Genomic DNA, 17,703 nt, shown 5'->3' with positions numbered 1-17,703 from the left:
TGAAATATACTTTGAGTGGGCGTGTGAGCCTCTGGAACACATTACTGTTCACTTACTTTCAGAGGCCGCTCCTAAAACAGCCATTATTGCACTTTTCTTCATTAAGTAAGGTTTTTTTTACCTGTGCCATATTTTCCACATAAGGTCAGAATTCTAATAAAACCTTCACAGTTTTTTCTGTCAAATGAGGTGAGAAACATTTTTTCAGAGAGGCCTCGCCTGCATGAGACAAAAGAGCTTTAACTTTTATATTGGTTTTCTTTCAACCTCTTCCATCTCTTTTGGGGCTGGAAATGGACCTATAGCGAAAACCGGATGCCTAGAAACAGCATTTTAATACCCTCACACATGAATCCCACATGTAGCACTGTTAAATTGGAAGGGATCATTATGATGTCTGAATTCGGCCCCGTCAGCTGGCCAACAGCTTGCACTCTTGGCTACTCTGCGCTGGCTCACACATGTGGCTTTCTCAACGAGCGTTCCGTACGCTCAGTGTCAGCGCAACTTAAGTTTCCTGCGTAAGGATGTGGGCAAAGACTTGGCTGGCCTCGTATCTGGCTCCGAGCGAGAGCTGGAATGAAGTACAGGCTTCTATTTAGCAACTTATTCATGGCAGACCTGAAGTTTGAAGTAAACATCTCTAGAATCCGTAATTCCTAAAAAAACAAAAAAAGGCTGCTCTACATTCTCTTTAAGTGTCTGGATGCTTTCCTTTTGCATTTGAATCCAGGAAGCAAAATGTTGCTCCTCTACGAGTTCTTTAAATCGATCGAGGAAGACTTATGTTCATACCTGTGCATGCAAAAATGAATGCTTAATTTTCAAAAAAAGAGTCGGCTCAGGCTGACACTAAGATATGAGGGATTGATTTCAATACCATATGCGTTCAAGATCAAAGCTGTGAATGCTTTGGCGCTAAAAAAAGAAAAATAATCAAATGATGTCCTTAAAATCCCCCGACTGAGAAGACTGACCTGCTTCCAGGGCCGAGATTTACAGTCAGTAGAGTATTCTGACAAAAAAGGAAAATGTCCAGAAGTGAGACTTTCTACGACGACTTTTCTCACATTCGGAGTGAAGAGAATTGGGGGCGAGGCGATAGCTGTGCAATAAAAGACGTGTGGCCTCATAAGTTAACAATAAATTTGATTCTCTCTTTTCTAATCTCTCTCCCCTCTATGACCCGACTTTTTCCGTTGTGTCCTTTGGCTCTGGGTGAGGGACCGCAGACCTTGGAGATGGCGGCAGAGCCCCGCGTCTCGCTCACAGCAGGATTTGATGTCCACATCCTGCCTAAAGCAGCAAGAGATGGAGCCTCTAACTAATTGAGAGTGATGTAACGTGAACTATGGTGGCCGCGGAGGGACTATCAGAGCGGCAGGCCCAAAAAAATCAATCGCTGGCCGTTCTCCTCCAGGCTCTGTGACACCGGTGGCCTCGACGCGTCTCAGATAACGTCAACATGAGACGGACAGAGACAATTCTGTGTGTGTGTGTGTGTCTAGAGGAGAAAAATGTATGAAGACAGATTGATTCAAAGTGGCGTTCTATGTGTTTGTGTTGCTGTGTGAGGGTGAAAGGAGCACAATCTGTCTCGGCCACCCTGTGTCACTGCGCCAGTTAATTGTACTGTACACTAATTTGCTAATGTAATGTAATGTTGTTGTTTTTCGATTAATCAATTTAATGTTTCGTCTGTATGTTGCCTGAAATTTCTTTTCACAATTTCTTTTCTTTTCCTTTTTTTTGCTGCGACGAATAATGGAAAGAGTTGTTGATGAATTAATGAATTAATTATTTCACCTCTGGTCTAATTCTATGTGTTTTACACCCTGTTTTTTGTCCACCTAATAACTATAACCTCTAAAACTCCTCCCTTCTCTACCCACATTGAACAACTTCTAAATGTGCACATAATTCCTGTCACGATCTTAATGTTGTTTCAATGGCTTTTCTGCCCTGAATGTCTGCAGTTGCTTTTGGCATGAAAACCATCCAACTTAAAGATACTAAACGTCGACTTTATTCCATTATTGACAGCTGCGTTGGCCTCAAAATCCCATTTGAATCTATAGTAGTTTTCTACACTGTAGGAGAAAAAAAGGGAGAGCTTATTTTCAATTGAAATCACTCCCAGGATATCTATTCGGAAAGCAGTGGAGTGGAAAACGGGCAGAGAAAAGTGCAAAAACACTGTCAGACAGAATAGAAACTGGGGGAGCCATTACCTTGTCTGCATCCGTGGCTGTTAGCTGCATTATCTTGAAGCCATCTCCAACGTTCTCCTCAATGGTCACATCGAGAATATCATTAGGGAAAACAGGCGGGTTGTCGTTGACGTCCTGCAGCGTGATCTCCACCTGCAGAGGAAAAATAAACACCACCGTTAAAGCTCTGCCTCACTCGGCCTCACACGGCCTCACTCGGCCCGCTACAGCTGTTAAGATCGCTGCAAAGAGAGGGAGGGAGAGAAAAAAGTGTCCATCTTCTTGGATTTCAGATGATGAAGAAGCTGTGGAAGAAGGGAGGCTGGAGAGGAAAAGCTTTGAAATGATGAAGTGTGGTATATTGACTTGAAAGGTCAAAACTAAGGAGATGGAATTATTATTTTTCCTAAAGATTATTTATTTAGATTTAATAGTAGAATAGTCTGCTCTTTAAGACCACAATCTTTTGACACTGGTTTTACTGCATAACAATTATACCTTTGAAATACCAAAACCTTGGTTGAGTTAGCTATACAACATAAACTAAAGCACTAGCTACTGTAAATGTAATTATTATGGTGAAAAAATATATATAGATAATATAGGTAGCTAAAGTTAACTGGCCTAGTTTAGCAGAATTGCAGCAATGTTTTGTAATCATTGCACACCGGCTAGTTAAGGCTAGCTGGTGAGATAGAATTAGCTAAAGCTATTTTACCCACTTCATACCCGTTAGTCACTGAATTATCAATTGTTATGGTCCATCACCTTAGTTATTATGTTTATTAAACCACATAAACAAAGCAGTAACTAAACGTACCAGAAAAACGAGTTCTACCATAAGGGTAACTATCCTAGCTTAGCATAGTAGCAGCAAAGCTAATTGTTATCATTGTAGCATCTGAACGCACATCGGCTAGTTAAGGCTAGCTGGTGACCAACTTGTTTCCTGTAATTAAATAATGAATAATCGATTTGATGCTCCAACACCTTAGTAATTACGTTTGTTTTAACCATATAAACCAATCTGTAACTAAATGTAATCATATGGAGGATAAAGACAAACCAAAACTAGCCTAGCCTAGCTTAGCTTAGCGGAGTAGCAGTCACTTAAATCTCTGCCTAAACACTATTAAATTCATGTGATTTGAGGTGGTAAAATATTTATAAATCACATATCTAAACATTTTTAATTAAAGATGAATGTATTAAACTTACTCATTAGAGAAGAAAGCTGAAGAAAAAACAAGAACATCTGTGTGTTGATAGGCTACCGTAGTATTAGTACTGCTCCAGATACAATAGCCCACATCAACTCCCATGAACTAATATATTAAGATAACTGTATTGTGGGTAGAACTCATATACCCTACTGTCATTGGAGATCATGGAAATTGTACAATTTACAAATTGACTTGAGGCTTATTTCCATAGAGACTTACAGTGAGTGTAACAGTAGAGCAAACTAACTGCAGCTCTGGGATTTTCACTTTCATGTCTTAGAAACCAAAATAAACACACATTACTGTCGACCGCAGACCCCCCATGAGGATAAACTTTGTCCCATATAGTGAGACTTGTGCTGATAACCTAAATGTATTACAGACACAGCAGTGGTAAGAGTGAAACCTATGATTAGATCGATTGTTTATATCAATGATATGATTTTAAGTAAATCAAAGTGGCATTTAACTTTTCCTCATTTTACAAAAAAAAGATCTTGTGAGCCAACTTAAGGATCCCCAACGGTTCTTTCACCGCACTTGGAGAACCCTTCGTCGCCATCCTGGTTTGCGGTAAATATACTACAAGTCCAAAAGTATGTGGACAACCCTTTCCACATCCCTTTGTTTGTGCTTTTCTTGTTCATGGTTTTGGAAAGGCCCCTTAGTTTAGATAAAGGGAAATGTTATTGCTCCAGCATGAAATATTCTAAACAATAGTGTGCTTCCAACTTTGTGGCCCTTTCCGGTTTTAACATGACAATGCCCCAAATTCAACAAAGCCAGGTCCTTAGGGAAATTACTTTCCCAGTTGGTAGGAACTTGACTGGCCTGCACAGATCCCTATAATCCCACCCTACGTACTACAAGAGCAATATACTGTAAGAGCAATGCTTTGTATGTCCAATCTCATTTACTGCTACAGTTCCAATTGGAAGCAAACCAACCTACTTAAACCAGCCACCTATAGCGGGTCGGAGAGGCAGTTAAGCTCAGCTGTGCAAATGTCTGAGGGAAAGTGGAAACCCCGGAGACAGTGAGAGTGAGACATTTACTGTTTCAGATGCTCTGTGTCTAGTGTGACGATATTACATTTCTACTCATATCCCACAACTTAAAACTGCAATCCCCTCCGCCTCATCCACTAACCCAAATATGCATTTCAAAGCCGGTAAACACGGCTCGCTTTTTGAATCATAACAGACATTTTGCTACGCGTTCTCTGTTTATTGACTCTATAAATATGGAAAAGCCATGTTTAAATTCTCCAGTGATAGGATCTCCATTAATGTTGACAGTGATTATGGTAATTCTTGTGCCAGGCGTCACAAGATGCCCCAACGTCTCTTTTTCGCAATCCCCCCTCCCCCTGTGAAACACACACTCAGATGAAGCTACGCGTCAGTGAGATGAAATAGGAAATAGAAAAAGAACAGTTGTCAAAAGTCTACAATGGGTGCAGCTTTTTGAGGCAACAAGAGTTTCCCAGCGGGCATTTATATAGCAGACAATAGGCCTGAAGGCCGTATGACCACCGAGGTATGGGGGGGGGGGGCAGATACAGCAGCCTATTCAAACCCGGCTATTGACAGGAAAAGCAGACTCCACATGTCCCACAAATGTGGATTGCAGCCGAACAGTAGCAGGAAACTCTTCGTAATAGTTGCCACAGACTCCTTTTGTAAAAAGGAAAAAAAAGCTCAGTTCATTAAAGATGACCCAGAACAAAAAGCTTGAGGGAGCTGAAATGGTGTCAGAGTCTGGCTGAATAAAATATGCTCCTTGCTGTTTACTGCCACGATGACACCGACTGCAGCCGGGCAGATCTGCACGCGTAAGGTCACAATTAAAACCCGTCACCGAACACTTAATTCATCCGATCTGCTTGTGCCAGGACGAGGATGTTGTCCACTTATTAAACCGACTCTGAGTCGGTGTCTGCATGAGTGGAGATAATTACAGGAGAACAAGACAGATTATGTCCCGGGCACCAGCGATGCAAAAGTCGCACACAAACGAGCCACAATGACAGCGGCTCTCGACTCAACTCGCGCCCGAGCCCAGGGACCGGGGCAAAGTCAACAAACAATGAATATTTATCTCCCGCCCTGTGTGTCCCCCTTGATGTGTAAATAATGCAAGGCCCCCTTCAGAGGAGTGAACTAATTAGGGTAGAAGTGCAGTTTTGAGAAATAATTACGCTTCACGCATCCCGTTTGCATTACCCAGACTCCCACGGGACGGGAAGATATCAAAGAGCTTTGGTGAAAAATTCATCGGAGGAAGAAGAAGCAAGGTCATGAGGGGGGAGGGATGAGAGAAGGGGGAAGAGAGGTTTTGTTCCCTCTACCTGCGGACCCAGACGCCCCGGCCGAGGCAGGTGAAACACATTAGTTTACAAGGTAAAAGATTGTGTTTCACGAACTACTGTTTCAAGTTGCAGGGGCTGCCAACTGGCTGCCAGAGTTTTATTATTTATGGGGAGGTATGAATGATTCACGCGTCAAGTGGTTCCTGAGCGCTGTCGATTATGAGACCTTAAGTGATGGAAGGTATTTGTCCAAGAGGTCGGAGACTAGAGCTCGTACTCAGCGGCGATAAATTAATCTTGTCACAGAATTCAGCAGAGCTTGGATGATGAACGCAGTACTGACAGGTGGGATAATTTAGTTGTCTGAGTTTATGTTATGTAATCTAGTCTCGTTTCCCACTCGTAGAATTCACATTTAAAACCTCAGTTCAGCCATATTTTCAAAAAGGCGTATTTTTCCACTCACCTCCAGTAGTATCGAGCCACGCAGCTTGTTTTTTATGTGCCAACTGCCGACATTTTGAGATATCTGGAATTTCTGCAGTGACCCCAATTTAAAAAGGGAGAATACATTTTTTGTTATGGGAAAAATTCTACAGCAACTTGTTTTTCCAGTAAAAAAATGACCTGGTTATTTTGAATATTGCACTGAGCTCACAGGAACTTCCAAGCAAAGAAATTGTCCGTATGAAAACTGTTGAGGGAGAGGTCTGTGGATTATGACCAAAGAGTAACCAAAACATTGATTCTGGAAAGAAATGCTGTGGTTAAGTGTAATTTGTGATGCTTTGAGGAGCGCAAATGAAATTCCATTAACCTCAACTGTATCAGGATGGAGGTTTTAAAGGAGAATAGGCACACAATACCAAAAGCATCTGTGTGGCTGAGAAAATACTGTTTTTGTAATTTGGGTAAACTGACCTTTAAAAAAAAAGTATAAAAGTATCGCTGTATCATTCGTTCACATGCTGTTAAAGGGAAAGTGGAAGTGAAGCAGACATCAAAGTACAGACACTTTACCTCAAGAGTAACGGAATATACCAAAAATAACTTCATCACACCAACACACTGTAATGTCTGATGTGAGGAGAAAAAGTTCTGGTTACAGCTGAAGGTAAAAGCATCACCTGCGTCCCAGAGCGCAAACAACCGTTGCTATTCTCCCTACATCTGAAAAAGAGGAAGTAGCAAAAATTTCATGTTCCCATTTAAAAAAAACCGTCTCAGTTCTGCCAAGACCTCTGCAGACACAGAGTGAGAGATCTTTCATTTGAGCACAATCCCATGAACACATATTTTGTCAGTTACCCACTCAGTTATTTCTAATAGCCGGTCGAGGGTCTGATTAATTAAGAGAGGAATGGTTCGCATTACAGATGAGTAATACAGTGCCGGCTCCAGTGCTCCACTGAACACCACGAACATTTGAGTAAAAAGATTGAAATTCATATTAGTAACACAGACATTTCGTCCAAAAGCAGGAGAAAAAAAGTGAACTGAGTGCAACTGATGCAACAGTTGGCCTGTAAATGTTGAGCTCATCTGATCATAAAAACTGGAGCAGGGTGCGCCTCCTGCAGGAAACGATCATTTCAAAATGATTAAATGTCTCATTAGATGCTGTTGACGACTCGGGGTCAAGGGTTGGGGCGACTTCCAGCTCTCGTTATACTTGGCCTTCGAGATTGAACGATTCCACTTTGCATCATGTGCACGTGAGGCGGAGTTGCACCCAATGTGGCAAAGAATCTGGGATCACGAAGCTATTCCAAATATAACACTTCATCACAGAGCCAGAATCATTTGCTGTTAGGAGGAATTAGTCAGGCTTTGGCGCAGTATGAACATCTAAATGGCACAAAGGAATTTTTGCAATGCCATAAAAGAGAAAGATTGTACAGATTCCACGACGTATAATAAGCAAATAACCAAATATAATCCAATCTGAGGTGTGATGCACTGTTTGTTTAAAATAACACAATGGTAATCTAAGGTTACGCCGGTCTGATGGCTCAGCTGGGGCCTTCTGTAACGTGAGGCCCGTGACCGAGTTGCAGGCTGGTACAGCTTGGGCTGGTTAGCAGAGTATTCCAACAGAAGCAGAAAAATACAAAAAAGGCTCCAACTGCTGTGTGTCTCCAAAGGAGCAGGAGAGTCATCGCTGGGCCTTCGCATATGCAGACGGAGCGGTGACATCCAACCTACTTCCAACCGCCGCCTGCATAACTTTCGAAAAGCCGCACCCAAGCAGGTCGGTAAGGATGTCCCAAATGATTCCCACAACTGCTTCGACAAAGTATTAATTAACTACAGTAACTCCCTGCACATTGGAAAATCATACTAAGTTCCTGCTCTATTTAACAGCCACTGTGTTGGTAAATGTCCTCCTCTAAACGTTGAAGATGGATTACCGACCGTCTAGAAAAAGCCCAGACTCTTTTGTCTGTGTTTGCATTGCTTAATCTGAAAACCGTGTGGCGTGATCCACGCACATCTGATGAATGTTCTGCTGTATAAGGAGAGAAATGGAAAGTGGGTGATAAAACACCACATTCAACAAAATGAATTCCCCGCAATCTCCAGAGATGTGCGGACAAAGACCATTATTATTTCACTACATCTTCACTTCCTTCCCTACCTCTACTTGTGGCTGTTTCAACTGTTTAGACAGAACATCGTTGACTCTTTATGGGGAGTTCTGAGGGGTCAAGGACGCTGGTAAAAGTGCTATCTCGGCTCTGTCTTTTCACAACAAAAGGAAACGCAACTAAATAATTGAGACGAGGTCAAACAGATCTCTTCTGTACGGTTTCTTTAACACGTGTACAATTGCGACTGGCTCGATCTGTCAAACAACTGGCTGCAGAGCAATTCATCTTCCGACCGCAGTCATCGGGCTCGGCGGAGTGCATGCGCGCTCCGGAGACAGGAATCTGAGCGTGCCGGGGATGGGAATGTGCCCGGGAAAAAAGCAGACAAAGTTGGACGTCGGCCAAACCTCAGCGCACTGTGCAAGAGAGAAGTCAGGATACGATCATACCCCAACCCCCCCCCCCCCCCCTGGAGTCCTCCCCCAAAAAAAACCATCTGCAGTTCCATGGAAAGAAAAAAAACAAGAGTGATTAAGAGAAAGAGACAGACAAAACAAAACAGGAGAGCCTGCAAACGATCACAAAGCACCTCGGTTGCATGTTACCAACAAGGGGGGAGAGAGGAGAGACAATGTCGAGCAAGTGGTTTCAATAAAGGGGATCACTGTCCTCTCGGTGGACCACTTCACCAACTGTTAAAAGATTGTTTGTCTACAGCAGGCCCCTTCAAGCCCCCTGCAAACCCTTTGCCAAGCGAGGTTCCCTCTGAGCACTTCTTGTTGGACACATAATCCAACAGAACGAATAATCGCAACGGGTCATCTGGACCAGCGTATTGTTTCATAGAGGTTCTGGGCCCGCAGACATCTCCTCACACACGGGAGTGGAAACAAATCATGATAGAGTGCCAATTTTAATGGCGCCAGCATCCGCGGCCATGAGCGGTGCAAACTGGGGTTCTTCTTCACTATAAACAGCCATAACTCTTTCCCTCTTATTCCTACCTGAGAGAGTTAGATGGAAAGTTTAATTAGACCTTGTGCAAGATCACAGTAGAATTAATGGAGGCGAGACAAGATTTAGCTCTCCTTGAAGCCCGAGCACAATTCAAAGCCATCACCGAAATTACCATAGCCTATTAAATGCATCGTGTTCTGTATCCCTGGATTAAGAGGTTAGAAGAACATCAAAACAAGCATTTTTCTCCTTGTGAGATGAAAGGTAAAAAACAAAAATAATTAGCCTATTTGTGAAAAGTATGCTTTGAAGATGCAAGAAGGGAAATGTATTTTCTTTTTATCAGTTATCTGTCTTATTTGGGGACTTCTTAAACAATGGAAGGAGACCATAACTGGAGTCAGCCGTCTATCGGTGCTGGTGCCACTGACTCTGCGTGAGTCTACGGCCTTATCACTGCGCTCTCTCCACAATTACCTCCAATTACGGCATTCAAATCATGCAGACCATGGAAAGGGGAGCGACCAAGACCCTAATAACCTAAAAATAGATCAAAAACACAACAATTCTCTGATTTTTTTAACAATGTCTGGTTGTGAAAACCTACAGATTCAATGCGTATTACCATTTTGGGACACTTCTTACAGTTGCTTGTCTGCATTTCAGATCAAAATATCTTACTTCTGTTCCTACTTCTGATGGCTTACTTTGCTGAAAAACATTTTACATTCAACATGAAATTTGCAGTTTTCAGATAACAATGTCAGCTCTTCAAACCTTGATGGCGACGCATCTTTACAAAGGATAAGAGGTAAGAGAACCTTTTCCAGCCCGTAGAGAAGCATGGAATCCTTCAACCGATACGGAAGGAGGGAAAATCCCCCAAATTGGAGACACAAGCTTCGTCTTTCATCCGACAGCTGCGATATAACACATTGCTATGGCTTAAACTCTCCAGAAGTATAATGAAGTAGTCAGACTCAGCGCCACCTGGACCACTTACAACTTAAAAAATATATAGCTAACAGGATAATACATCAGTAATTTAACGCACTGAAAGGGAGTGAGTGTATTTCACTATTGGATCTGTTTTTCCACTGGGCTACAGCTATGTACTTAAAAAAGAGATTTGAGTCTTCAACCACTGGTGATGTCCAAGAAAGTATTGTCTTCTTTTGATGCAAATTTTGAAGTGATTTGTCTGGAGCCATCATAAATATATGTAAATAACGGGGAGATTGTTCCAAAGGGCCCAGCATGAGCGCTCAGGGGGATTTTAACAGATAAATGCTAATATCAGGCATCTTCATCTAAAGCCAAGGTTGCTTTCCAAGACTTCTGGGAGATCTGCGAGAGGCTTTAAAGTCTATTATGGCAACCATCTTATAGTTTCTGTCAACCAGTGATAAATGCATGAGATTTCCAGGAGCTGGTGCTGTATGAAGAGATGCATTAGCAAAGCATCTCAGTCTGGATTTGACCTAATTATTATCAAGTCACATCGGAGATGACATCTCTCCCCCAGCGCAGTAAGATAATTCCGTAACCTAGAAATTAACGAAGGTTAAATAATTAGCCTACTGTAACGTTGTTTGTGGCTGATTTAATTATCAATTCCTTAGATCTGGTTTCCATCATGGATCGGGTTGGGAGTTCAGAGAGCTTCAAAGGAGATGTTGTTCCCAGACTTTTCCTCGTCTACTTGTTTGTTGGTGACTGAGGTTCAGGGTTCGATCCATTATATTTGTCTCCTTTAGTTCTATCAAGTCAAAACACAAAAAAATGTTTTGTCAACGCCCTGCAAGAATGTCAAAAAGTTCAGTTTTCCATTTATCTATTGAACTGAAGTTGAACTGAACACATCAATGGCTGGCGGAGCTCTTTGTGAATAAAAATGCTGAGGTGAGAATTCTAAAAAGATGATACTTAACTGCTGTTTACTTCATTTAAACAAGCATGAGCGGAGGACAGCGAGTCAGGAATGTAAGTGCTTGTGTGTTTGGGTGGTGTAGAAACCAGCTTTAATCCAAAACAGGCCTCGGATTGTTGTGTGAAACCCCGAGCAGCCCGTTTATGTGAAAAACCCCTGCATAACATTAATGGTGGGAGGAGCAACAGGGTGGGGGTGGGGATGGTGTTTGAGTGTGTGAACGGGGGGGGGGGGGGGGGGGGTCATGCAGTAGTTGATATTGTGGCTGACCTGTGCTCCAAAAGGAAGCCCAACTGCCACTAAACGCTCCTGCTGATCAGACTACAAGTAAAATAGTAGCTTAAGAGAAAACATGGAACAATGGAGAGAAGTTTGGATGCAGTTCGTTGTACTTTGATGATATATTTCGAATGGAATAAAAACTGCAAACATCAGAATAGGAAGTAGACTGCTGCAGGTCAATGTGTTTTTCTGTTTTTTTTGGTTAAAATAAGGTCCGTGGTTAACATAAGCGGAAGAGATGTAAACGTTTTGTTCTACAATTTGTCAGTAAATACCCGAATTTTACGTGTCATAAAAAAGGCAGATGCTAACAAATGACAGGAGCCAAATGACACTAACAAAACGCCATCACGTCGAACATTAATCTACCTTTAGCTTTTTACTTCTGGCGATTGCATTCACGCTTAAAAAATCCTAAAAGTCGTGTTCATTTGTGGAGATTATCTTGCTGAACGTGTAAGTGTCATAAACTTTTGTTTGCCAAGGAGCTTTTTTTCCGCAATAATCCCCAAAAAACCCCATTGGCTTTTTGTCGAGGGAACTAATGCGATGTTAAATTCCAGACTGCCCTCTATCACTCTATCCTGTACTAGTTTGGCATTTTGACAAATATGCTTCTTTGTGTTTTTACTAAGAGTTCGATAAAATAGCATGTACGGAGCAAGAGCAGGGAAGTGGTACAGCTTAATTTACCTTAAAACTGGAAAGACAAACAGAAATATGAAAACAACAATTTGGAGTTATGTGCTGTAACAGTTTACACATCCATTTACTGCAGCTGTTTTCTGCAAATAAACTTCTGATAAAAACTACTGAGAGCCTTCTTCCTAGTGCCAAACGGCAGACAAGCAAAGTTAGTTAACGTGTTAGCAAGGTAAAGAGTCGGATATCGTTCTCAGGAGATGGAGCAGACCAAACTAGAGCTAAGAGGAGAGTGAATACTGCACTTTCATCAAGAAAAACACAACTTCACATGAATAATAATGTGTCAGTAGACTCGGTACCTAATTCGTTAGCCGTAACAACTTTATAGAAGCCATTCTGTCAGCCTGCTGCTGAGTTCTTCTGTCTCTAGAGGTCAAATTGATTAATGCAGCCGAGTCACGCTCTTAGAAATACTGCTCGACATCACAAGTCAACTTGGTTATTCCTGAGCCAAGAAATCACCTTTTCTTTTTTTAAATTTTGCTTTATCGTCATGAAAGAATTTGCTCTTTTTGGCGCACCATACATCTGCCGCGGTCATTTAGGCCTCAGCAGGAACCAGCTTGGCAAGAAAACCCGATCTGAAGACATTCTGAAGGGCAAATGCAAACGAAGAAAATGGAGCAATGTTGATGAATTTAACATGAGGTGGCGTAAAAAAGACTTCTGCCAAATGACTTGACAATGAGGGACAGTTTGCCCCCGCTGAGGGCCATTCATGGAAACAGACTGGAGGGCCCTGAGATAGCTCTGGCCCTCTTTTCTCTTTCTCACACACACAGATACAAATGGATGAAAATGCTAAACTGTGCACCAATCACACGGTGGGCTATGACATGCTCATTCATACATGTGTGATGGTAAGACCAACCCTACCCCCCCACCCCCCGTCACACATACCTTCACATGCACTTCGCCACTACAAGGAGGTCTTACAAGGCTTCACATGTTTAACTCTCTCTTATTATCATGAAGATGGGCCTTTTAGAAGTACCATCCATCTTAATTAACAAGCCATTTGTATGCACTTCAGCCTCCAAGACGAAATAGCATGGGAAGAAATCCCGTGGCCAAAGACGAACTCTCGGGCTCTAAGACATCATTAGCGGATTAAGGAAAACAAATTCAATGACCTTCCCATGTTGCCTGCACATTTCATTATCTCCCACTGTTCATGGCAATTCCCAGCCTCATCCTTTGCATTTAACGGATGCAATCCAGAACGTTCTCCCCATTCCTTTGGAGTTCCACATAATTTGAGGCACTCTCTTCGTGATTTACGGCCCGGCCCTAACATCAATGCCTCACTGTCTGTAAAGCCGCAGCAACCGACGCATAAGCATGTCGTTCTGCGGCTACCGAAATGAGTGAATACAATCTCTGCCTTCAGCCGTCAAACGCGAACAAACAAAAATGTCAGCCTCAGTGTGATCTGTTTTCCCTCACCGGTCCCCCGGCTAAACGGCTCGCAGTAAGAAGAGCTGTTGAAGGATCACTATTTTTAAAGTGGCTCTGCTTTAGGCAGATTTTCTGGCTTTCCAAAATGGTCACTTCACTTGGTGGTGTGTGAGTGCATGGGGGTCTTACCATTGGGCCTGTGTCTGCAAAACAAAAAGGAAATGTTTCAAAACCAGCCTTATGGGTAATTCGCCTTCACAGCCATCGCTTTTTTCTTTTCTTTTCTTATTTTCTTTTTTGTCTGGCGGCATGCTTGAACACAGCTGAATAGCCAAGGGACAATTCGTCTCAATTCCCCATTCAGGAAACCTACAGAGACTATTAATTGTCAACTCATAAAGGCCCCATAGACGCCCCGTGAGAGGAAGACTTTTTTTTCTCTCACTCCCCGCCTCCTTTCTCTCGGCCTCTACTATCATCCATAACACCTTTAGGTTCTCTCCAGGGTTTAGAGGGTCAGCGTGTGGGGTCAGAAGGTGATGATTAATTCCTCGCAGTAGTTGCATTGTGGGAGCCCTTGGATACTCTGGGGTCAAAACCCCCAGTTCAGCACAAGGGTGTCATTTGTTAGTTGACCTCTTCCTGCAGCTCTGACATGTATTTTGCGGATCAGGGGAAGAAAAGCAGAAGAGGGGACAACTTCTGTTCTTCATTTCTATCACTTGTTGTTTGAATAAATTCTCCAGACTTTCACCTCCCCAAAAAAAGGACAGGCAGCCCAGACAACAAGACTTGTGGGCATTTGGGAATTTGACAGAAAGAAATACTCAGACAACAAAGGAGCAATGCTGTCCTGAGTTGGGAAGTGAAACCAGCAATCACTAAAACAAGGGGCTTCTTAAAACGGTGAACACCAAAGTCTGACAAAGTTGGTGTTCATAAGCGAGGAAATTGTTTAGTCTAGCAACACAACAAAAAGAAGTCATTATCAATATCTGTGGCAAACAATGTGGGGATGAAACACAAAATATACAGTGTATCCCAAACTCACTCCACACCCAGGCAAACACACAAACAGAGCCCTGACAAGTGACATATTAATTCAACATTTACACAACATTTTAAACAATGCAGGAAATCCAGGAAAAGGCAGAATGTGTTCGGAACCAAAATCTTCATGAGATGTGTTTGGACTGAACCGCTTCGGATAACACAAATACACACATGTTCCTGCAGAGAACAAATGAGCAAGAGGGCAAAAACGTGGAGCTGATACTAGATCTGCTTTCATTTTCCTGTCAGTGTTTGGGGCACAGATTTAACAATATTTACCGACAAAACTGTCAGAAAAAAACTCCATGTGACCACGAACCGAGCCAGTATCGCGTTATGTGTCAAAAAATCAAAACATTGGTTTGACGGTTGCACGTCATCCGGGGCAGGGAGGGGAAACAAACGCTTCTAAAGGTCTAAGCTGGAGAACGTCTGGCTGGTGTCAGTCAGTGCAGAGAGGAGGATTTAAGTAGGGCTGCGCCGGGGTAAAAAGGGCTTACAGTGTCACATATGATCTAGTCAAGGACAGGAACAGTCACCACCTCCACCTTCACCCGTCCAACGCCCCACCCCCTCCCCCCTTCACCGCCACGGCCCGGTATGCATGGACAAAAACCAGCCACTTGGCGAGACGGGACAGAGAAAGAGAAGAGGGGAGGGGGGGGGGGGGGGGGGGGGGGGGGAAAAGGGGAATGGGGGCAGCAATTGAGAGACCAGAGAAAGACAAGTGAGGCCTTAAAGTCAATTGGGCCTCTTGTCTCTCCCCTCTGCTCCTTTTCTGTCCTCACTCTTCCCTCCTCTTACACCCCCCCCCCTCCCCCGCCCTCTTTCGCTCTCTCTCTTATTTGAGTTCCTCTCTCAGCTGTGCTGCTGGTTTTTGCGGTTCACTGAGATGAGGTATTTCAATAACGACTAAAACCATAAAGTAAAGTTACAAAGCACAGAGAGACACAGTAAATGAGTAAAACCTAACAACTGAATGCTTCATCCAGACACTCTTTTTGACAGATGAGTTCAAGTCATAGATGGTAAATGCTAATTCCACCATGCTTTAATGCTACACTGGTTACTACAGCGGCAGCACTGGGTCCCTTCGTCTCACAAGTTACCTAGCTAAATAGCAAGCTATGTGTCTCCAGAGCTGTGAGAGCTCTCTTCCTGATGAGCTCAAGGTCCCCCATGATGTGCACAGAGAGCAGCAGTGAATGAGTAAAAAATGAATAACTTAATGCTTCATCCACTCACTCCCCAACGCTCTGGAGAAGGACAACCTAACTAGCAAACTAGCCAGCCAGCTGCGCCCGCTCTCTTCCCGGCAGGCGTTCGGCCCCAAAGACTTGTGTTTTCACCATAAGACAGAAATCCCTATTTTCTTTTGAACCAGTTAAATGACCACTGAAAACAGTTTAATTGTCCATTCTATTTCTATGCTTGGCGACACTTGAATTCTTGAGGAACCCTAAATAAAGGCGTGATAATGAAAGAAAGAAATCTGCTATTATCTGCAATATCAGCCAATAATAACCACTGTGAGTCAAGCTAAAGTCCTTCCATTCCCTCCGCTCACATGCACATCCCTCTAGTCTCTCCCTCTGTGGGTCTTAATTCCTGTTTCTATTTTTCCACTGCACGCCAGAGCTCCTCTTTCATTTGACATGTAGCTCAGATTCCCAGTAAATCCAGCTCTGGGCCACCGCTGTCTATTCCTACCTGTTTAAACAATAGCCCAAGAGTTAAGAAAAATAATGAGATGCTTCTAACACAATAAATGCTTCTCTATATCTCCATTATGTGAAGTATATAGCACACCAGACTGTCACACAGCGAGAGGTTTATCTTCCATCACGGTGATTCCCATCTGACTCGAAGCTCGGATCGTCAGTGGACCGTTGGATTCTCATCTTTCGGCCCAGGGAAGAAGGGTTTTCGCTGAGCAGACATTCAAGAAGTCTGCTTCTCATTCAAACAGTTACGCAGTTTCACACCATGGGGAGCTGCTCGGTGCATGCACAGCCCTCTACTGTTGGCTACGAGACACTTAATTCGAGCAGTTGTGGCTAAGTGGCTTCCTCAAGGGCACCTAAATATTATTTATTGAGGAGGTGTTTCTCATTCAAGTTATCCAGAAATTAAACAAACTGTGGACTCTCTGGTTGTAGTTTGTGTAAAGCTAAAGAACCACAGTTCTCCAAGTGCAAGTAGCTAACTGGGAACTCGAGTCAAAAAGAAAGTGAACATCAAGGTATTTTGTAATTTGGATTGACTTTTTAGGTACCCACTTTACCTTGACAGCTGTGAGCTGATGGCTTTTTTGAACTTTCATTGAGCGAGCTAAACTTGCTAAGAGTGCTAGCTCTCCACTGCAGAGTGCTTTCGTCTTACATACATATCCAGTGTAAAAATGGTTCTTTCTTTCAATCCATGAAGCTTTAAGTCAAGGAAAAAAAACATCTACTTTTGAGGAATGTTTTGATAGTTAAGTGTATTTCAGAGAGAGCCTCTCTAACTCTGTAGCTACCGCCTCTCTGCATGTCTCCACATTGTCTAGGAATGCCTTTTCATAGCACGGTAGCCCTTAAGACTCGGTAGGCCAAAAAAATCTCTCCAGGCCAGATGGTTTGGCCGGGCAGCAGAGCTTTTTCAGTTTCGCCCCCTGAAGCTCCATGCGGCGTTCTGTAATACGGCGATTCAAACTCGTTGGGCTGCGTGAGGTTTAATTGAACCACAAGCTGTTAATCCAAGGAAAGAAAATCAACTAATCCAGATTAAGGTCAGCCAGACGGGGAATGGAATTGTCAAAAGCGCTCCCCGGCCTGCTGGGCACCTTTAAGGATCGGGCTCATTACAAGAAAGCCAAAAATGCTCACGAGAAACAAACACCACGCGGACTGGAGGGGTTTTGTCACGCCGTGAGAAGATTTTGACATAATCTCACACCAATGACTGCTTGTTTCTGCTATACTAAGGATCCAAATCAGGAAGAGATCAGTGTGGGAAATGTGTGGCTGGACTAATCCGTGAATTGCAATTCTTACAAGAGCGC

The 17,703-nt window shown here is 43.1% G+C and overlaps 1 protein-coding gene across 2 annotated transcripts in view; it reads right to left on the bottom strand.

Moving 5' to 3' along the window:
• fat4 (FAT atypical cadherin 4) overlaps window positions 1–17,703 on the bottom strand; it is a 99,300-nt gene that overhangs the window by 45,584 nt on the left and 36,013 nt on the right. For both annotated transcript variants that reach the window (XM_031867024.1, XM_031867025.1), the window contains exon 2: window positions 2,232–2,363. In XM_031867024.1, coding sequence (XP_031722884.1) covers window positions 2,232–2,363 — 132 coding nt within the window. The remainder of the gene's footprint in view (window positions 1–2,231; window positions 2,364–17,703) is intronic.

The sequence above is a fragment of the Anarrhichthys ocellatus genome, unplaced genomic scaffold (assembly GCF_004355925.1).
Source record: "Anarrhichthys ocellatus isolate YVR2014 unplaced genomic scaffold, GSC_Weel_1.0 scaffold37, whole genome shotgun sequence".
Classification (NCBI taxonomy): Eukaryota; Metazoa; Chordata; class Actinopteri; order Perciformes; family Anarhichadidae; genus Anarrhichthys; species Anarrhichthys ocellatus.
Note: the sequence above shows the minus strand (reverse complement) of the source record. Positions and strands in the feature narration are given on the sequence as shown.